General features: G+C 36.4%; 1 protein-coding gene across 2 annotated transcripts in view; it reads right to left on the reverse strand.

Moving 5' to 3' along the window:
- Positions 1–22,858, reverse strand: part of PIWIL2 (piwi like RNA-mediated gene silencing 2) — a 58,514-nt gene that overhangs the window by 14,469 nt on the left and 21,187 nt on the right. For both annotated transcript variants that reach the window (XM_011366661.2, XM_023534538.1), the window contains exons 10-19: positions 18,979–19,167; positions 18,335–18,419; positions 17,589–17,678; positions 16,011–16,151; positions 13,327–13,440; positions 12,256–12,444; positions 10,090–10,191; positions 9,424–9,540; positions 9,087–9,175; positions 8,076–8,181 (exon numbers count right to left, since the gene is read on the reverse strand). In XM_011366661.2, coding sequence (XP_011364963.1) covers positions 8,076–8,181; positions 9,087–9,175; positions 9,424–9,540; positions 10,090–10,191; positions 12,256–12,444; positions 13,327–13,440; positions 16,011–16,151; positions 17,589–17,678; positions 18,335–18,419; positions 18,979–19,167 — 1,222 coding nt within the window. The remainder of the gene's footprint in view (positions 1–8,075; positions 8,182–9,086; positions 9,176–9,423; positions 9,541–10,089; positions 10,192–12,255; positions 12,445–13,326; positions 13,441–16,010; positions 16,152–17,588; positions 17,679–18,334; positions 18,420–18,978; positions 19,168–22,858) is intronic.

A 22,858-nucleotide genomic window follows, 5' to 3' on the forward strand; every position in this document is an offset into this window, starting at 1 on the left:
CAAGGTTTCTCCTTCATTTTTGAATAGTTCTCTAGATACAGAGTTCTTATTCAACCTTCTTTCTCTTTCATCATTTTGAGTATGGCATCCCACTGCCTTCTGGCCTCCATGATTTCTGATGAGAGGTCAGATCTTAATCTTACTGAAGATACACTGAACACAATGAGTAGCTTTCTCTTGGTGCTTTCAATACATCCTCTTGGTCTTCCAGCAGTTTTACTGTGATGTGTCTAAGTATGGATAGCTTTAAGTTTGTCTACTGAGTGTTCACTGGGCCTCTCAAATGAGTTGGTTACTGTTTCTCATCAAATTTGAACACTTTAGGCTATTATTTCTTCCAATATTCTTTCGTCCCTGTTCTCTTTACTCCTTTCCTAGGAATCACATTATGTTTATGTTGATAGGATTGATGGTGTGCCATAGATCTCTGAATATCTATTCACTTTTCTTCATTCTTTTTTCTTTCTTTTCCTCATACTGGATAATGCCAATTGACCTATCTTAAAGTTCACTGGTTATTTCTTCTGCCTAATTAAAACTCCTCTAGTGAAATTTTCATTTATTATATTTTACAATTCCAAGAATTTCTATATAGTTCTTTAAATTTTAAAAAAATCTCAATTGAGATATAACTTACATACAACTCTCTGATTTAAAGTGTAAAGTTCAATGTTTTTTAGTATATTCACAGATATGTACAACACTAAAGTTTTATAATATTTTCATCACCTCAAAAAAAACCCCAAAAAACCCATATTCGTTAGCTATCACTACCCTAAATTTTCCCACCTTCTCCCCACCTCGAGTCTAAGTAACTATTAACCTACTTTCTTTTCTGTATTTTCCCGTTCGGAACATTTGTTATGAATGAAGTCATCTAATATATGCTCTTTTGTGACAGACTTCTTTTACTTAGTGGAACATTTTCGAGGTTCCAGTATTACTATTTGTCTCACCTATTCTACATTCTTTTTTTCTTTCTTAAAAATTTTTTATTATTATTTTATTTTCTCTTTTTCATCTTTAAAGTTATATGCTCTTTTATTATTCTTTACTGGCAACCATAGAAATTACAACATAAATCTTTAGTACATCAAAGTGTAATATAAATTAGTACTTTCAGCTTTTCCTCAACAATTCAAGGAACTAAAAGCACTGGAATTTCATTTACTTTCTCCTGATAAATGTGCTATTGTCATTAATTTGAAATTTACACAAACATACAAACACACATGAATATATAGCCACTCAAAACATTACATTAGATGGTATGTATTCATTTAAATTTATCCGCATACTTGTCACTTTTATTCCTATTTATTCTATTAACCATTTCTAAGCTTCTCTCCATGATCATTTTCCTTCTAGGTGAAAAATGCTTTTTAGCATTTTACTTCAGTGCAAGTCTGCTGGTGACAGTCTCTCTCCATTTCTTATTTGCCATGGAATGTCTTTACTTCATCTTATTATTTTTAGTGGATATTAGATTCTATGTTGGCAGTTATTTTCTATTAACACTATGTAACTAATATTTTTTATCTTGTGGCTGACACTGTTTCTTTTACAAGTTAGCTATTACTCCAATTGTTGCTCCTTTGAAGGTAGCCTATTTTATTTTCCGTGTGTGTGTGTGTGTGTGTGTGTGTGTGTGTGTGTGTATGTGTATGCATAAATTTGTCTTTATTTTCAACAATTTTATTATAATATGTCTAAGTGTACTTCCTAAGTTTACTTTTTTCCCTATATTCTTGCTTAGAGGATTTTTTTTGTATCTGTGTCTTGATGTCCCTATTATTTTTGGAATATTCTTTACCATTTTTTTTAGATAGTTCCTCTGCCCTATATCCTCTCCAATCTCTTTATGGGATACTTATTATGCATATATTATACTTTAACCCTACATCTCCCATGTCAGTTGTCCTACTGTATTTTCTAACCTTTTGTATCTCAGTATTTGTTTGATTTCTTTTCTTACTTCTCAGTTGACACACTATTTCCTCAATTAAGTTTAAACTACTGTTACCCGTTTTTATGCATAGAGTTATATTTCCCCCATATTTTTATGGTGAAGTCCTAACCCCTAAGACCCTAAAATGTGACTATGTTTGGAGATAGGGTCTTTACAGAGATTATTTGTTTAAATGAGGTCGTTGGGATGAGCTCTCATCAAATATGACTGATGTTATAAGAAGAAATTAGGAAAAAGACACAAACAGGTTGAAGACCATATGACAGAGGCAATTAAGTATATACAGGACAAGGAGGGAGGCCTCCGGAGAATCCAACCCTACCAGCACCTTGATCTTGGGCTTCTCATCCTCTACAATTGTGAGAAAATATATTTTGTTGTTTAAGCCACTGAGTCTATGGTGTGTTGTTATGGCAGCCTTAGCAACCTAATATACCCATCCATTAAGTATTTAATTTTGGTTAGCATAAATTTCAGTTCTAGAAATTCCCATTTCTTTTTAATAGTTTCCAATACTTTGTTAAAAATTCTTAATGCTGTCTTTTATCTCTTTGAACATATTGTGTATCTATTTTTAAATGTGTCAATTATGCAATCATCTGAATCCTCTGTGGATCAGGGTTGATTATCTGTTATTTTTCTTGGTTTTCAGTCCCTTACTATTTGTCTCACCTATTCTATTTGTCTCACCTATTCTGTCTAGGAAGATAACATCATCCTAGACATCAAATTGTTTCTACAATGTCTAATAATCATTAACCATTAAAAGTGTAATATAAATTAGTACTTTCAGCTTTGCCTCAACAATTCGAGGAACTAAAAGAAATAATAGCAAACTAGGAGATCAGTCCATCAAGATTATCCATTGTGAGAAAAAGGAAGAAAAAATAAAGAAGGAAAATTAATGCAGCCTCTGAAACCTGTGAGAAAACAAGCAGCGTATCAACATATAAATAATTAGCTTCAATAGAAGAGGACAGAAAGGAGAAATTTCAATATCTGAAGAGATAGTGGACTATTTCCAAGTTTGAAGAAAAAACTAAACATCCAAGAAGCCAAAGGAATTCCAAGTAGGATAAACTCAAATTTGATCTGCAACATCAGCTCTTCCCTGGGTATCCAGCCTGCTGGCCAACCCTTTAAATATTTTACTTGCCAACCTCCATAAATGTGAGCCAGTTCCTTAAAATAAATCTCTTCACACACACACACACACACACACACACACACACACACACACACACACCCCTTATTGGTTCTGTTTCTCTGGAGAAACCTAATACTGAAGAATTAGCACAAGAAAGAGAGAGAGAATAAAATTATACAAGAACAAAGTTTTTTTTGTGCTATTGAAATCTGATATTAATCTGAATGAGGTTGTTGTAAATTAAAATGCAGAAAAAGCATCTGATAAAATCCAACATGCCTTCAATATAAAAATGCTAAGCAAATTAGGAACAGAAGGAAACTTAACATGATAAAGGGAATTTATGGAAAATCCACAGTTAACATCATACTCAATGGTAAAAGACTTAAAACGACCTCCTTAAGATCAGGAAAAAAACAAAGATGCCTGTTCTTACCACTGTTATTCGACAATGTACTGGAAATTCCAGCCAGAGCAACTAAGCAAGAAAAACAAATAAAAGGCACCCAAATAGGAAAGGAAGTATAACTATCTATTTGCAGATGACATGACTCTAGTTATAGAAAACCACAAAGAATATTTGTAAAAACCTAAAGCTAATAAATTCAGAAAAGTTGCAAAGTTAAAGATTAATACAGAAAAACCAGTTGTATTTTGACATAACAGCAATGAACAATACAAAAATGAAATTAAGAAAACTATTTCATTTACAATAGCATCCAAAAGAATAAAATACCTAGAAACAAATTTAACCAAGGAGGTAAAATACTCTACCTGGAAACTACAAAACGATTGCTCAAAGAAATTAAAGAAGACTTAAATAAATGGAAAAACATCTCATGTCTATATATTGCAAGACTGACTATTAATAGGATAGAAATACGTGCAAAGCAATCTGTAAATTCAGTACAATCTCTATCAAAATTCTAATGGCTTTTTTTTTTTCAGATATAGAAATGCCTATCTTCAAATTTACATGGAATTCTAAATAGGAATTCCCTGAATAGCTAAAACAATATTGAAAAAAATAAAATAAAACTAGAAGACTCATATTTTCCAATTTCAAAACTAACTAAAAAGAAACAGTAGTCTAAACAGTATTGTACTAACCTAAAGATGGACATATATACCAATGGAACAGAATTTAGAGTTCAGAAATAAGCCCAAGTATCTATGGCTAACTGATTTTTAACAAGGGTGCCAATACTACTCTATGGAGAGAGAATACAGTCTCTTCAAATGGTGCTGGGACAAATGGATAATCACATGCAAAAGAATGAAACTGAACTCCCTACCTCACTGTGTATACAAAATGTAACTCGAAATGGATCAATGACCTAGATACAAGAGCTAAAGCTACAAAACTGCTAGAAAAAAACATAGGGGTAAATCTTCATGACCTCAGATTTGGCAACAGATTCTTAAATTTGAAACCCAAAACACAAGGAACAACAACAACAAAAGACAAATTAGACTTTATAAAAATTTAAAACTTTGTGTATCAAATAATATCAAGAAAGTGAAGACATTCTACAGAATGGGAGAAAATATTTGCAAATCACATATCAGATGAGGGTTCTGTATACGGAATATGTAAAAAAAAAAATCTCTTATGACTCAACAAAAAGAGAAATAGCTCAAATTAAAAATGGGAAAATGATTTGAAAGGACTTCTCCAAAGAGGATATATAAATGGACAATAAACACCATTGGTCAATGCAAATTAAAACCACAATGAGATACCACTTCACAATGACTATAATTAAAAAATGAAAAATAAAAAGTGTTGGCAAGGATGTGGAGAAACTGGAAACCTCTTACATTGTTGTTAGGAATGTAAAATGGCACAGCTGCTGTGAAAAACAGTTAAACAGTTTCTGAAAAAGTTAAACATAGAATTGCACATGACCCATCAATTTCACTCTCAGTTACATACCCCAAAGAACTAAAAATAGGTACTCAAACACATATACAGGCATGTTCATAGCAGCATTATTCACAAGAGTCAAAAGGTGGGAACAGTCCAAATGTCCATCAATGATGAATGGATAAACGAATTGTGGAATAAACATACAACGGAATATTATTCACCTATAAAAAAGAACAAATTACAGATATATGCTACAACTTGAATGAACCTTAAAAACATGCCCAATGAAAGAAGCCAGACACAAGAGGTCACATATTTCATGATTACGTCTACATAATATATCCCAAATCAGTAAATCCATACAGACAGAAACCAGAGCAGATGTTACTAGCAGTAGGGGAAGAGTATATGGGGAATAAGTACCTCCTTCCAGGGTCAGAAAGTGGTTGAAATCAGCAAGTGGATACCCTGGTGTGCCTGCTTGAGGTGGCACCTGGGTCCCTGAAATAAGTGGACATTGGGGGCTGCAGCAATGAGGAAATGGGCTGAAGCTAAACATACTTCTCTTGCACTCTTCGAAGTGCAAAGTGCCAACAAGAACTGTTCTTTCTGTCAGCCAAAAGGAGAGACAGAGAATGCAGATGGCTTTGGGGCAAATTCCCTGAGAGGAGAACCCTACACAGAATTGGCAAGCTGTCTTGACCCGGGCAGCTCCCGGACGCTGCAAGTGGTTCCTGACAGAAACAGACACTTACTCTGGACTGGGCTTTGCATAGCTGCTGGTAAATGCCAACACTCAAAATACTAAAAAAGGACTAAAACAGAAGACACTTCACCAATCTGGCCCCCCAAGTCACATTTCTTCAGACCAAGGAATATACTTTCATTCTCAGAGTAACATTTTGACAGAGAATTAGAATAGAGAATCAAGACATTTCTTGTCTAAAATGGAGGGAATAAAGGTGAGAAGGTCTAGCTTACGCATTTTCATGAGTGTGTACTCACAGTCAACATGAGTGAGGCCAAGGGAATGTCCCATTACATAGAGTCCTCCTCTTCTCTAGGGCATCCAGAAAACACTGGTATAACAATACTTTTTTTATTTTCCCCCACATGACCGTAACCCTTTTTTCTACCTGATATAGTGGTTCTCGAACCAGGACTGCAACTGCAGGTGCCAGAAGCTAGCCGTGTATTCATTTGCTAGGGCTGCTGTAAAAAAGGACCACTGGGTGGCTTAAACAACAGGAATGCACTGGTTCACGGGGCTAGAAGCTAGAAGTCTGAAATCAAGGCACTGGCAAGGTTGGCTCCTTCTGTGAGGAAGGAACCATGACTCTCTCCTAGCTTCTAGTCACCTAGAGTGTTCCTAGGCTTGGAGATGGTGATCCCCTGTGTCTTCACATTGTCTTTCCTTTTGTGTGTTTGTCTGTGTCCAAATCTCTTTTCATAAGGACATGGTCATATTGGATTAGGGCCCACTCTAAAGACCTCATCTTAATTTGATCAGTGCAAAGACTCTATTTCCAAATAAGATTACATTCATCAGTAGGACTTCAACATCTTTTCTTTTTCTGGCTGGGAGGGTGGGGGGCATGATTCAACCCATAATAATGTCTAAGTAAGAGACTGTAACTATATATTTTAAACCTGTATGTTAGAGTTCCTAAGGACCTAATGGGGTGGATTGTGCTTTCACCCTCTGGCAAAATTGAGGTTCCCTAACTTAATATGAATATGTTAGGCAAATTCATGATGATACTACTCAACAAACAGAATGCGGTGGAAGTGATATTGCATGGCTTTCCACACTAAGATATAAAAGGTGACATGCCTTGCATCTGGCTTTTCTCAGTCTCTTGGAATGCTCGTGCTTTGAACCCAGCCATCATGCTGTGAGGAAGCCCAAATTAACTCATGTGGGAAGACTATATGAAGAGGCCCATGTGAAGAGGAACTGCAGCTCACTGCCCTGTCCAACTGCCTGACGGTGAATACCATAAATGCTCACTGCATGTCACTGTTCTAGAGTAATCTGTTAGACAGCCATCAATAACCAAACAGTGCTCAATTTACAACCCAGAGGAAGGAAGACATAAGGAGACAAGTGACTAATATAAGGCAGGACGTGCTACGCTACACATAATATAAATAAAGGGCCTTGGGAGAGCAACATAAAGCTATAAGCCTAGCTAAAGGCTGGAGCAGTGGGGGGAAATGGGAAAGGCTTCACAGAAGTAATTTTTGAGCATGGGCCTAAAATACAGACAGAACTTTGAAGGAAAACAATTGCAGCAATAACAAGCAAAAGGAAGGTGTGGTAGTAGCTGGTGGCAAAGTAACATATCACACGGAGCTCCTTAGAGACAAAAATTCAACTTCTTTTCTACATAATCTCTAATACTGAGACAGTATCAAACTATTTAAGGGAAATCTTAGGAAACAGTTACTTTAAAAAGAAACAGAGTAGAGTTATAGAGACTGACTTTAATCATTAAATTTCTTGCTGGTTAATCTCTATGCAAAGGGCTAACTCTGACCCTAAGAAATGAAAGTCGCTTATCGGTGCTTCCCTTGATGTACTGGCTAAGACAAAATAAGTATTTTGTTTGTTCTTTGTTCTAGACCCAATATCAGCCTAATAACAGCAATTCTCCATGGTTAGCATTCCTTTAAGCTCTAGAGGTAATTTATAGGGAGGCATCTGTCTTAAATCCAAATGAAAAAAGGCAGCGCCTAATTATAGCCATAAAGCTGAGTAAATTCATAAACTACTTTAACTGCTGAAAATTACCCCCAGCTTCCCTGATAAGAGCACAAAGACTATGTCTGTAAGCATCGGGCTGACAACCTGGGAAATAATCATTACTTACCAAGCCGAATCAAAGCATTTGGCTCTTTAAGCTGCTCTATACAAGCAGCAGCCTGTAAGCAGCCCCTCCAAGCCACCTGCTCAGCAATGACTGACTCTTCAGTCTGTTTAGGAGACTCACCTTGGACGTGGGAACCCTCCCCCTAACTAAGACTTCTTGAAGTGCTCAGATAGGCAGTCCTTCCAAACCTTGAAACTTTGGGATTTCTCTTCTCACCTCATAAAACTTTTTTAAGGAGCCCACCAGGCACAGCTTCAGGCTATCCACAATCTCCTGATGAGGCATCTGGAATACCACTCTGGAATACCATTTTGTGAGAGTGCTGCGGCAGAGGTAGGAGAGAGAGATGAACACACACTTGCAGAGGAAGGCCCACGGTGTGAATATCAGCACACACGGGCTTCTCTATGCACCAATCCAACAACAGGTTGTAAATGTATTTACATTACATGTAAAAACACATGGTGATGTGGGGAAAAGATATACATGAACCACAGAGAACATAAAAATATAGGCATAATTGTGGATACTTGCTACAAAACTGCTTCCAATTGAAAAAACTGAACAACCTAGATATCCACCAACAGAAGACTAGTTAATAAATAGTGCTGTGGCATACAATAAACTCCATGCAGCAGTTAAAAAGAATTGACTGTGATTTACTTGTATTGATATGGGAAAATGTGCAAAATATACAGCTGAAGTACAAAAATCAAGCTGAGGCACAGTATACATGGTACTGCACCGTTTGTGAATACATATATACAGTACCTACATGTGTTAATATATGCACAAAAGAGAATCTAAAAGTATATACATCAGACCTTAGGCAGTGGTTAATAGAAGACGGACTGTAAGAAACTTTCACTTTCTAAATTTCTTCAGATATTTGAATGAGCATGCCATATTTTTACAATCATAACAAAAAAACCCTCATTTCTGGGAGAAAAATCATCACCTACAAGACACAGCCCCCATTCTAAAGGAGAGTACACTGCAGCTAGGAAAAAAACTTACAAGTGTGACCAGTTTGGTAAATAGATCATGTAAACTAATATCATAAGAACACAGAGGAAGAAGGAGTTGAATATGTGTTTATGTATTAGGCAAAAGTAAATATATTTTTACTACCATATGAAATACTCAAAAAATATTTGCTGTATTTATAATAAGATTCGGCATCCAAAGGAAGTAACCAAATAAAGTGGCATTAAGAGTAACACTTACAGGTTGATGCTTGCCACGAAGCCGACCACGGAGCGCATGCCTCTGCTAGGGTCATGGTAAACGTCCATCCCGATGACCATTAACTGTTTCTGTGTTAGGAAACAAAACAAAACAAAACAAAAACCAAATCAAAAAACCCGGAGTGATCCATCACACTAAAAACTGAATTTCACATAATTTTCATGTGTCAGAAAACATTTGTCTTATTTTTATTTGAAAAACGGGCAATGAACCATTTAGACTATGAAGCACAGAGAGTAGGGCTAACTCTGTAAGGAAAATAGCTTCGCAGGGTTCTCTGGAGAGCTGAATAAAGACATATCTCAGTATCACTCACCAGAGGAATATCCACTCCCCAGAGCTCGCCACCCAATTTACAGTTAATCTGAAGTAAAATCTTCTGGGCCACACTCCGAAGCCTGGTGGGCTGACCAATGGTTCGGACATTGATGACCTATCATGAAGGGACCAAAAGGTATGGGGAAAGAGGATACTATCAACCTTTCAGACAATGTAAACAACTCAAAGTAAATACTATATTTGTTTAAGAAACTCCAGTTAGCAGTTAATACTCTTTGTATTAAGTTTTAGTTCTAGGGTTTCTAGGAAGGTGCGTGTGCGTGCACACACACACACAAACACACACCACAAACCAAATAAAAAACAAAAACTTCCAAAACATCTCATGCAGAGTAGATTTTTTTAACTTCCACAGAAAAACATCTTTCCCCTTTCAGAGTGGAGCCTATACGCTCAGAACCCAGTCATGTGAAACCACCTGGAGACTCACCCTCTGAACAAGCAGAAGTGCTAATTTGAGAACATGAATGCAGCGTTTATGAAGAGCATCTGCTATTCTCCTGGTTACTCTAATAAGGGGAAGGTTTTGCCAGGAGAGTCTACACATGCTGGCTTCTAATAGTTACTTTAGTCTTTCCCTCTTTCCCAAGACTCAAGGGAGGCTAGAGTGTCTGTCTGTGCATCCGGCCCAGCTCCCACTCACCTGTGAGGGCACCGGAGCCTGTACACAGCATAGCTTTTTAATGGCCCCATAGAGATCATCACGTGTCCCCATGATGATGCAAACGACCATCTGTATCTTCCCCTTGAGGAGATAAAGTGTACATAAGTCAGGTTTTGGAACTCTCGGGGGACCCTGACAAGGCTCCAGTCAGGGCCAGTTTGAGAGTCTGCAAAAGTACAGGAATTTTAAGGTAGAGAGGGGACTGAAACAAAGAGGGCAGACATTCTAAGATAGAAAACAGTCCTGGACCATAAATGTTGGGCCCAGGGCTTCTCTGCATAGATACGTAACGTGTTACCATAGATTACTGAGAGCTAATAACCTAATTTATTTATTAGCAGGCTTAAGATGCCTAGAAAAGGACCAGGCTTGAAAATATGCAAGGGTTATTTACTTATTGCTTGCTGCTTTCAATGTTTTTTTTTTTTACCACTCTCTTTAGTAAACTAAGCACCTTACGACATTCATACCACAAAACTTTAACTGAGGACACGTGGAATGCAATACCACAAGAAAGGGTTTAGGGCCAAATGCACACGGAAATGAAGCTACTGCCAAATCCATAAGTAGCTCTCTCTGACACTCTGGTTCAGAGAGAGAATGATATTGCCAGCAGCACACCTCATATCGGCACCCTCTTCACTGCTTTAGAGATCCAATATAAAAAACAGAGGACCTTTCAAAGTCTGAATAAAGAAAAGCAGCGCTCAAGTGAGATAAAGCTGCCAACCCTTTATACCAGAAACAACTATAAATGCTAAATCAATAGTATGCTATTTCAAATCAAGATTAGTGTTAGATTAAGACTTCTCAGAGGACACTGCAGCAATATCATCAAAGAACTTCCAAAGTCACGTAGAACACAGGCTGCGCACTGGGAGTCTATGGGCTGGATCTAGCAAACAGATGTGGTTTTTCGGTCCCTACAATAATTTACAAGGTTTTTTTTTAATTAACCATTAAATGTAGGGAGGTGCACACATAAGCAAATCCAGATTTTTGGCTTCTATTGAAAACAAATTAAAAATCAATAGGACATTGCTGAGCTTTTATTTGCCATCATGGAGTTTACTCTCTTTAGTTTACTACAGTCCCATCCTGGCATACTCCACATATGTGTAATACTCATCTGGCTCCCACAGGCATCTGAGTTTGTGACCCATAACTAAGAGAATAATAAAAGAATGCTGTAAAGATTACAGAGAGACAGCAAGATCAATATGAGTTAAGTCTGATAAATATGAATGAAACTCGTGTCCATGCTGCATGAGAAGAGTTAGCAATACATCTCATGAGGAGAGCATGAGGGACTGTGAATGGGGGAGCTGATGCACTAAACTGGGTTGTTCTTTTGAAAGCAGAGCAGACTTCATCAATTACCAGGCCTGAGGGGTAGGGAGGCCATGGCAGAATATGGTAGGCATGGGAAGGAGGAGGAAATTACAAAAGAGAAAGAACATGAGTGTGTCGCTACAGATGGATATACCCAGAGTAGTAGGTAAAACAGAGAAAACTGTGATGCTAAAATAATATAATTCTAGTATTGATCTCACAAGAACTAATCTTCAATTCAAGGATTACTTCTCAAAACTTTCCTCTGCTTTTGTTTCCTCTTTAATCTTCTTCCTGTTTTCTGTACAAAGAAATAAGAACTATAGGCCTGAACTACTCAGTTGTTGAGTACTATGACCTGCTCAGCTCCAGTGGTCCTGATCAGCCAACAGCACCAAGCTGATAGGCCATCTGCCAGCCAAGTTCATCGCCAAAGCAACCTGAATCTCAAACTAGACCAAACTGTTACAGCTCAGTACTGAATCGTGCAGGATGGCACCTGGCCCAAGAAATTGCTTTCTAAGTACGACATGTTCTATATAGATAACGAACTAAAGTTAAGTCAGCTATTCTCTCAGCCAATTACGTGACAAACAGAACACTAGAGTGAGTGAGAATGACAACACAGAATGAGAAAAGCAAAATTAATTGAAGGGCATAAAGAGTATTTTCTTAGTTCAGTACTTCACGCACAGATGAGTAAGACACGGGTTTATGAACATCATCAACAGCAGAATGCTAACCATGGTCATTTAAAATAAAATATTCTAGTATTTTAGAACAGGCATCCTATAAATCTACTTAAATTAGTACCTCAACTCCAAGCATGGATTGAATGGTTCTGACATAGGTCTCTATTCGATCATCCTTTAGTTCAACCCAGGCTGGTGGGCTCAGGCGCATTCCAATGGGGCCAGCTATCTTCTCTAACATGTTAACCAGTTCTCGGGCTTGGTCCATTGCTCTCTTTGGGTAAAACAGTGCCCAGAAATGCATGGGGACCTAGAAACAACCATAAGCTAATTTTAGTACTTCCCACAGCTTGAACACTCCAAACTCACACCCAGGAGATAGTATTCTAGACAGCAACGAGAATGCAAGATTTATGACCATACCTAACAACATGGGTGAAACTCACCAACACAAGGTTGAAGAAATGAAGCCAGACATACAAGAATGTATACTGTATGATTTCAAGTACAAAAACATTTGAAACGCATCTCTGCCTTTAGAAGTCAGGGCAGGGGCTATTCTTGGGTGCACGAAGATGAAAGGTAGGAACTAAGAGCAGGGAGGGAGTGCTTCTGGGGCACTGGTTAAGTTCTGTTTCTTAATCCTTGATATTGATTACACAGGTCAGTTTAACTTGTGAAAATTCATCGAGCTGTACACTTAAAAGTGTACTTTTTCTTGAAATATATTTCAATAAAATGTTTTAGAAACAGATGTGTGTACTCTACATGTGGCCATATAGACCAAGTTAACCAAAGACATTAAAAAATAATTATATACCATTTTATTTTTTGCTGTCTGTGGTAGGGAACTTTTTAATGTTGCTTCTTTCATGAATAAAAACTCCTTCCAGGAACCCCTAGGGAAAAAGAGGTGAGAAAGAGGAAGGAAGGAAACAGGGAGGGTGGGTAGGAGGCTGACACTATAGGAATTACCGCAGCAATTTGTTTTCTTTTCCTAAGTCCATGGTCAAGCAAAGGGCTTACTTCTAACAACTCATTACCTTGCTCTGTTTGAAGGACCCTGTTTAGTATCAGGATGGAAATGCAGTGGGGACTTTCAAAAAGAAGACACTAAAAATCATCCCTGCTTCCTAATTTCTACACTTTTAGGAATACTGGTCCTCTTGTTACCACCTCAAAAATCACTTACAGTCAAAATGGAAAGGTCTCTGGTCACTTCCTTAATCCAGTTTAGTTCCTGAGATGTGATAAATGAAGTATTTCTTAAGTTAATTCTTTCCATTGGCAGAACACGTCCTTCAATCTAAACAGAAAAGAAATTACCAATGACATAAGCCATTTGCAGACACTATTATTGTTCTCTCTGGGGCCTGGCCAGCTCCACTATATAAACTTGTCCCTGTTATAATTTTTGAAAATAGCAGAAAAATGAAACTGCTAGTAGTGAGAGTCCATGTCAATAAAACCCTGGACATATACAGATAAAATTTTTATAGGCACTGCTCTTTAATTATGGAAGCTTCCAAGAAAGGAATGAAAAAACAGTGTCTCTTCTGAAGCAGTGAATGCATGTAAAATAATTATAATTTCAAAGTGAACAGGAAAATAATCTTTAAACACATATTAAGGGAAAAAAAATGAAAGAAAAATAAAGGTAAAATTTCTTAACAATACTGAACACAAATTATTCCACTTTATACAAAGGAAAAAGTGGAAGGAAAAGGCATAGGTATAATGAAAACAAATTAAAGTTAATAACAACACATTAGTTAGATCTAAATATCCCCAAATAGGAAGATGACTAGGTTGATGATACATCAAAATATGATGGACTATTTTGCAATCATTAAAGTCACTTGCTAACTACATGTAATATAATCCTGTTTTTGTTAAAAAAAAGAAATAGCTATGTATGCATCGTAAAAACTGTATGAGTCCAAAATCAGTAGCGATTACCTCTGGAGAAGTGTAATTATGGAGAATTCTTACTTTCTGTGACCTCTACTATTTTCGCTTTTTATTTTATTTTATAATTTCTTTTTTAGAGGAAAAAGGAAAATTTATTAGAAAAGGAATAACACTCTACAGAGTGTGGTCTCCTCTCAGAGACAGTAAGAGGGACAGAGAGAAAGACAGTGAGAAAGAGACAGAGTAAAGGCACTGAGAGGGACTTATTTTTGCTTTAAAAAAAATATTTTATCTATAATGAAAAAAATTTCAATGGTTTTCTTAATATTATAAATGTCTAAAACAATGAATGACAATACCTACATTAGCAAGAGTGTAAGAAATCAGACTCATGCTTATGAAAGTAAAAAACTGTCAAACCTTTCTAGAGGGCAATTGGCAATATATTATAAAAGTACTAAAAACATAAATGTCCCCTGACCTAATAATTTTGCCTCCATAAATGTGACTATGAAAACAAACAATAACGTGCAAAGATTTAGTTACAAGAATGTTCACTGAATCACTATTTATAATAGGAAATAAATTCAATTTGAATGTGAAAGATTAAGAAATGCAACTAAAATGAAATATCTGGCAGCTATTAACATATTTAGAAAAATATTAAATAACATGCAAAAACATTCTAAATATACGGAAGGAAAAAAGGAGACCATATGAATACATACTGTGTGTGAGCATGCACATGTACACCCACAGAAATAACACTGAAGGATATGTACAAAGATGTGAACGGTGGTTATTTAACATAGCAAGATTATGCATAAACTTTTTCTTTTTTGACTTATGTTTTCTGTCTTGAAATAATATTTAATAACAAAAACATGTTCAAGACATAATATTTAATTTAAAAAAAGATGCAAAACCATATGTAGTACAATTACAATTTTATAAGAAAAAGATTTACTCTGAGAAAAAAGTTTAGGGGAAGGAACTCCACTGAAAAAATTATCTGTTACATGTATCTAAAATAAATCACTGAGATATCATTGGATGATGAAATTACTGATCTTTTTATTTCATTTTTTATACTTTCTAAAGTTTCCACAATATTGAATATCTATTACTTTTATATAAAAAAGAAGAAAATGAAGAAAATGTAAGCAAGGAGTCAATTCAGCGTGCAAGAGAACTAAAGAAAAGACAATTGTTTTGATATAACCTCAAAAGAATGATGAAAAGTAGTAATAGCTAATATTTATTGAGTACTTGGTATGTAACAGATATTATGCTAAAGATTTTATCGATTTTTAACTCAATCATTATCCTCATTTTACAGGTAAAGAAACTAAGAGATACTAAGCAATCTGCTCAAAGTAACCAAGATGGCAAATGGTAGAAGAGATTCAAAGCCAAATAAGCTGACCCCAAAGGCTCAGGACTTCGCTGCCACCTCAGGCTGCCTCTCTGCGCTACGGATCATGCCACACAAACACAACACAGGACACAGCAACTGCAGGCAGACGGGCCACAAGAAAATCAGATTGTACAAGTGTGAGACTCCTTATGCCTACAGAAAGAATAGTAGTAGTATAGTCAAAGAAACACAAGTTAATCGTAGGGAATGAAAAAAAAAAACGGAAAAAAAGAAAAAGACATAAAACAATAAGAATAATTTGTGTTGGAAACCTGAAAATGAGATAAATTTTAAGTCAATATTCCTTTTGCAACCTCGAAAATAACAGCTCAGATCTCTGGGAAATACAGAGGAAAATCTATTAGACATACTTGGCAAATTAAGTCAAGGAAATTCAAGTATTATGACTAGGACCAAAAAAATAAAAAGTATTATAATAAAGCAAAAACTCCAAAATAAAGACAAGATAGGAGTTATCACATAGTGTCACAAAGCTCTGGAATCGTTGGTTAATGCTGTTTCCTACCCCACCACATCCTCTGGGTTACCTTATGTACATCCTTCTGCAGACAGAGTCCCCAACGTGTTAGTTCATTGCTGGCTGTCTCATTCTTTGAAATTCTCTGTAGCAAGCATTCCAAAGCATTATGGTGCTGTTTGGGGCTCAGGTTGATCTGCTGGGTCAAATCCTAAATATAATTAAAATGGAGATAATAAATTATAAGTGTTTCTTTCTCCAATATGAGGTTAAATAAACCCCAATAAGTCTAAAAAGTTTCCATAAGAATCTCCTTATTGAAATCTGTAGAAATTTTCAATTATCTCCAAGGACTTTAATATCTCTCAGGAATGTGAATGAGGTATAAGGTTAAAATTTTAATCCTAAAAGTAATAATTTTAAATGTTATTGTTTTTCTCCCTCATGACTTGTAAATTGTATCCCTTTCTTAAAGCCATGTTCTGAATTTTAAAAACATTACTAAGAGATTAAGAGATTCTATGTATCAGGGGCAAAGTGGGCTTGAGTATACCTATTCGATATCTGAGAAAAACAGAGGAGGGGATGCCTTTGCCAGGCACACAGCCAAGCATAACAAAATGGAAAACCACATCCAGTCTTATACTTTATCTCATACTACACCAGCCATTTAATGTCACAATAAGACATTTTTTTTTTTGTCCAGATACTAGCCCATAATAGTTGCTTTCTAAATATTTATTATTGAATGAGAATATGAAGATTCTGAATCACATAAGTGAGTTCTTTATTCTTCTGGGACTAACAAATTATTCGGCTGTTGTTCCTTGAGAGGCAGTCATTAGGGACAGTAAGTCTATGGAGCTATATGGATAGCTCTGTGATCATAAAGTCATCAGGAAACTGGAAGTTGTATGGAAAGACTCTTCCTTTAAAAGAAAAGGTATCAGAAGGTAAACATGAAAGAAATCTCTTATAGGAATTTCGAGCATCACTTCAGGCTTTTTATGATGTTACTAAAAATAATATGTGGCATCCGAGACAAACATGGTTCAAAGATAAGAGAGACAAGGGTTGGGAAAGTGAGGCGGCAGAGTAGCTCCAGTGTGGAGAGACCCAGGAGAGTATGCAGGTGAAGCATGCAGGGTCTGGACCCATCTGCTGCACACATCTCTGCTTCTCAGCTATTTCCTGCTGGAACTGAGCCTAACTCCCGGGACACCCTGAGCCCCACAGGATCAACTTCTATACCTTTACCTCATCCTCTGACTTGTAACTTTTTGCTAACTTATCTCCTCCATTCCTTCAAACAAATTAAACGCTTAGAAATGTTTTTAAAAATTCAGTGCTCTCAGAGAACCTCACTTATGATCATATGACCAGTTTACAGTCACCCATCTAACTGAGAAGGATGAAGACAGAATTGTTCCCTTTTATCCAATAACCCAGTCACTCTGCTGTTCTAACAATCTCCAAAAGGAAGCTCTGATCAGCTTTTTCAGCGTGTGAGAAGAAACATGGATCATGTTTTACAAAGAAAACTGGAGCTTGAAAGAACGGACCTGCCTGGGAAAAGGTGCAAGACAGGCCCGGGGCTAGCTCAATCTGCCACTGAAAAGGTCTCCCACTCAAAGCAGGCATTTCTCACCTTCATGGCTCTGAAGTCTTTCTTCATCTTCTCAGGGATCCCAGTCATGAAGGAAAGCTCAGGCAGCAGCAGAATTTCACCTTTTAGCAGCTTTGAAGAGAAAAATTAGGCAGTAAGAGAGGATCCTGTTCCCATGACCTGTACAGGACATGCCATGCCCAGGGCTGGCCCTGCAAGGCTATCACCAACACACTAAAGAATATAACACCACAAAGAAGAGGGCAGCAAAACGCTGCAGGCATATTACCCTTTTCTCCTCAGTCATAATACCTATAGCTATTGTTTAAAGGGAGAAAATATTGTAACTGTCAAAAGGAGAGAAATTAGAGAAACGAAAAAATTCTGTCCCTCTTGGGCCTCCAGATAAGCTAAGACGGTATATTCTATCAAGTTGGTGCCTCTACCTCATCTTAGCTTGTTAATCTTCAGGTTGTACACTGAAGGCAGAAGAGTCAGGTGTCAAGGTGCTTTCCCTTAGCCCCCAGCCCTCTTAAAATGTCTCAAATTTCCCTTATTATCTTCTTTAGCAGCAAACTGTGTGATTCCTTCACTTAACTCACTCATGTGGATATTTAGCCCCTCGTTATGGGGACTTCAAAAGCAAATTCTACAAAATGAGGAGGCGCCCCTGGCAGATGAAGCAGACAAAACCCTGCACAGTTTTCCCTGCCACCCTGTGATCATTGCTCCTTAGCTCCCAGAGCTGTGATGAAGGTGAAGAGCAGCTAACGGACACCCCCACTCACCATGCCTTGTTTATTCTGCCTCTCGCTGGGCCTGTGGATCAGTAGTGGCTGGTCCTCTTCCTTAATTGTGATCCCATAGTTTTTGCTACAGCAGTGCAGAAACAGAAAAAAATTTCAGAAGCAGCATCACTACTCTTATAGCAACATAGTCTGAGTCTCTTAACCAGGACTGAAGTACAAATTTGCATAATCCTTTTGTCAAGGGTCCATCAGAAACTCATCATAGCATATTTATAACTAGAAAAGCTGGTTCGAATCACTTTGTAATTAAATAGGGGAGAACTAGGCCAACAGTCCAGAAAAGAATTTGTAAACTGCATCAGGATAAAAGCCTTAGGCAACTAGACAGGCAAAATGACAGTCAAATGAATGCCTTGCATTTAATCTCTTGAACCAGACCTCTAACCAAACCAGCAAAAGTACAATTCAAAGCTCTGAGATTAATTTATGAAGTAATTTCCAAAAGTACTGAAAGAAACAAAATTTTAAAGGTGACATATTCAGAGCTAATTTAATCTAAAGTGCATTATCAATCTAATTATTTTTAGTGTCCCATGGTACCCACTATGGAACTCAATATCCTGCTAGAGAACTGTAGACTATGACCCACCCCCACCCACAGGCCCAAGCCCAGTCTCTTCTACCTGTAGTATTCCAAAAATGTGATCTCCTTTCCATCAGACATCGTGAAGCTATCTTTCGGAGTCTTATTCCAATCCACATCATCAATACGATAGGTGCGATTGTTGTATCGGGTTATGACAATATTGCCGACCAGAAGCTTAGTGCACTCATCCTGGAAGTTTTCTTTGTTCTGCTGATACATGGCATGCCTTTGGAAAGAGAAAAAAGACTTTTGGATCACATTTGTATAAATAAAGCAATATGAAAGCGATGGGGGATGCAAATAAGTATTTTAGGGGTATAATCACAGCTATATAGCACCAAAAGGCCCCAGTGTCTCTTTGAAGAGAGAGGATTCTCATCTCTTTTCTTTTTGGCATTACCAAAAAAAAAAAAAAAAAAAAAGTCAACAAAAAATAGTAAAAGGATAAAAATCAAATTGAAAACAGCAACTACAAATTAATAAAATTCACTGTATTCATTAAAATAAGATATTTTAGTCACCAAAATACTTACTATTTTGTGTCATCGTTAGGACATAGTCTACAGAGGAACAATAAAACATTCTTTAAACTATATGTACCCTTTGTAGCTGAAGGAAGAAACTACAGTACCTATCAGAAGGCAGCCCTGGTGAAGATGGTGAAGATGCTAAAGATGCAGAGATGAAAAGACTCACCATCTACAAATGTTTCCCTGTGGTAACCTAACTGCGGTGAACAAGGCAACACAACAAACTTGCAGAAATACACCCAGGGAGTCAAGAAAAGTTTACAGAGGCAAACTGCCAGGAGCAAACTGCCAGGAAGAAAACACCACAGCAGGGGAATGAGTGACACTCAAGGCAGAGGCAGCAGCATGCAGGGGACTAACTAGGATCTGGGACTGGGTAGGTGAAAGGGGAACAGAAGATGATAAGTGCAAGCTGCAGACAGGCAGGGATCAAATATTAATTCCTTTATAAGTCAAGGATCAGAGCTTGAACTTTTCTCTGTGGGCCATGTCACCAGGGTACATTCCTCAGGAACACTGGTCCCTTGACAGGTTATGAGAGGGTGAAGAAAATTCCACAATCAAAAAAGTTGAGTACATTCAGCATATTATAACTCCGTAGAGATTACCAGATTAGGCTGTCAAAGGGCAGAAACATATTTAGTTTTATTTACCTCCAACTAAAAATTACCTTTTAAAAAATATTTTACTTTGAAACAATTATAAAATCAAAGGAAGTTGCAAAATTTGTACACAGAATTTCATGTATGGAATTGACATTGGTACATTACTGTCAATTAGACTACAGGCTTTACTCAGTTTTCATCATTTTTTGCATAACACTGAAGGAACTATTTCATGCTACCCCATAACAGTCCTGCTTTTTCCTTTTCTGTCCCTTGGCAACCACTAATCTGTTCTTAATCTCTATAGTTTTATCCTTTTTGAGAATGCTATATAAATGGAACTTTATCATGCAACCTTTTGAACATCAACATTGTTCAATAAGCATAATGCCCCTGAGACCCATCCAGAGTATTCTATATATCAGCAGCTCACTGTCATTTGTTGCTGAGCAGTATTCCATTGTATGGTGGTACCAGGGTTCATTTAACCATTCGCCTGGTGAAAGATGTTTGGTTGTTTCCACTTTTTTGCTATTGCTGTTATGAACATTTGTGTACCAGTTTTTGTGTGAACCTAAGTTTTCATTCCTCTGCAAAAAATGCCCAAGAATGTGACTGCAGAGTCATATGGTTAAGTGCATGCTTTGTTTTATAACAGCCGCAAAATTCTCTGAGGTGGTGGAACCATTTTATATTCCCACCCATAGTATATGAGGAACAATTTTTCTACATCCTTACCAGCATTAGGTATTTTCACTATATTTTTAGTTATTCTAATAGGTGTATACTGATATCTCATTGTAGTTACAATCTGCATTTCACTAACAGCTAATGATGTTTAACATCTTTTCATGTACTGATTTATCTTCCATATCATCTCTCTGGTGGAATGTCTGTTCGTATGTGCCCATTTTCTTATTGGATTGTTGTTTTACCATTACTATGGTTCTGCTCAAAAAGTGTTACATATTCATTGTAAAATAAAACACAATCACAAAACACAGAAATTAAACATGGTTTGTAATCCCTTTCTGAGATCCACTTTCCCTCAGCTTTCCTTAAATTTGTGAATACTAATAATTTAAAAATATATATGTGTAATCATACCACATACACTGTTTCACAACTTGTTTTTTAACTTAATATCATTTGGATAGTCTTCCAGGTTAATATAAACATATAAGGTTTGTAAACAAAGGACTACTTTCAAACAAGTCATTTCAGATTCCAAAGAACTAAAATTAGCCAGCTTTGGTTCTGAGCTATGAAGAGACTCTGGTACAGGAAGAACCTATAGGTATACCAGTGTAATAATGATCATAAGGAATTAAAAATGTTGGTGCAATAATGACATTATAGTTATGTTTTAAAATCAAAGTCAATTTAGGATATATACACTAAAATATTTGTGAAATAAATAAGGCGTCTGGGATTTGCTTCAAAATAATGCAGTTTGGCTGGGGAAAATGGTAGGAACAAAGTTGGAACATAGAACAAAGCTGTTCATGAATTGATAATTGTTGAATCTATAAATGAGGAGAAGATTTATTATACTATTCTCTCTACTTTTGTAAATGTTTTAAATTTTTTTATAATAAACTATTTTAAAAGTCAAAAATGTATAATAATAATTAAAATATAAATACACTCTGGCAGGAGAGGGAAAAATACAAAAATTCAACACTGTTTTCTAACTCTAAAAACGAAAAGTTAGTATATAGAAAACAAAATAATTATAACTCTGTAATTCTTATTTTTGATGATATTCAAAAGATGACTGAATCTATGAAAGGAAAGTAATTTGAGAGCAGTAGAAATCGCTTTAAAGAAAAATAAAGCATGACTGCCAACTTGTAGAAATCTTAGCAAAGATAATAGAGGCAGCAAATCTCAGCTTGGAAATCAAACTTATAAATTAAAAAATTTAAGAAATTGTTTTAATTTAATAATTGGTTTAAGAAATTGTTTAAGTACTCTGAGGAAATGAGAAAAAGGTGAGTATGATAAAATAAAGGATGTAGAATACAAGTCTAAGAGATAAAAGATATATATATATACATATATGTGTGTATGTGTGTGTGTGTATATATATATGTGTATATACATATATATATATGTATATAAAATTTACAGAAAGAAACAAATGAAAGAAAATTGGATCCAATTGAAAGAGCTCAAAAAACAGTAGCCAAAGTAATGAAAAAAGATCTGAATCTGAAAGTTCTGAAAAAATTTGCATTTCAAATATAAAAAGGAGAAGTTGGTAAGGGGTTTCTTATTGGGGTCATGAAAATGTTCTGGAATTAGTGGCCTTATTTAGCTTTCACCATTTTTTATACACAATGATTTGTGTATATACTAAAAAACAGTGAATTATGCACTTAAAAAATCCTGAACTATGCACTTCCCACATACTCTCTATAAGACCAGCAGTCTCTTATAGTAAGCAGCATGTTAACTTCCTCTTTATATCAGACAGAATACATGTCTCATCTTTTGACAGTTCTGGAGGTCTCATCAAGATAAGTGTGAAAACTCTTCTTAGGCAACATTCCAGGGAGTCTCAGGCCAACAGATGCTCTTGCTGGGCCCTTTGTGCTTAACTCCATTTGTTCTTCAGATCTGCTGTCAAGGGAGTCACTCCCAGCATCCATTGGTGGTCTATTTCATTAGGCTCTGGTATAACACTGACCTCTTCCATTTAGAAGTATATTATTGGGTATAAAATCAAACACAGGTTTTTAGGCTTTTGGTTTTGAAGGTATACCATTTGAAAATATTT

The sequence above is a fragment of the Pteropus vampyrus genome, unplaced genomic scaffold, assembly GCF_000151845.1.
Source record: "Pteropus vampyrus isolate Shadow unplaced genomic scaffold, Pvam_2.0 Scaffold126, whole genome shotgun sequence".
Classification (NCBI taxonomy): Eukaryota; Metazoa; Chordata; class Mammalia; order Chiroptera; family Pteropodidae; genus Pteropus; species Pteropus vampyrus.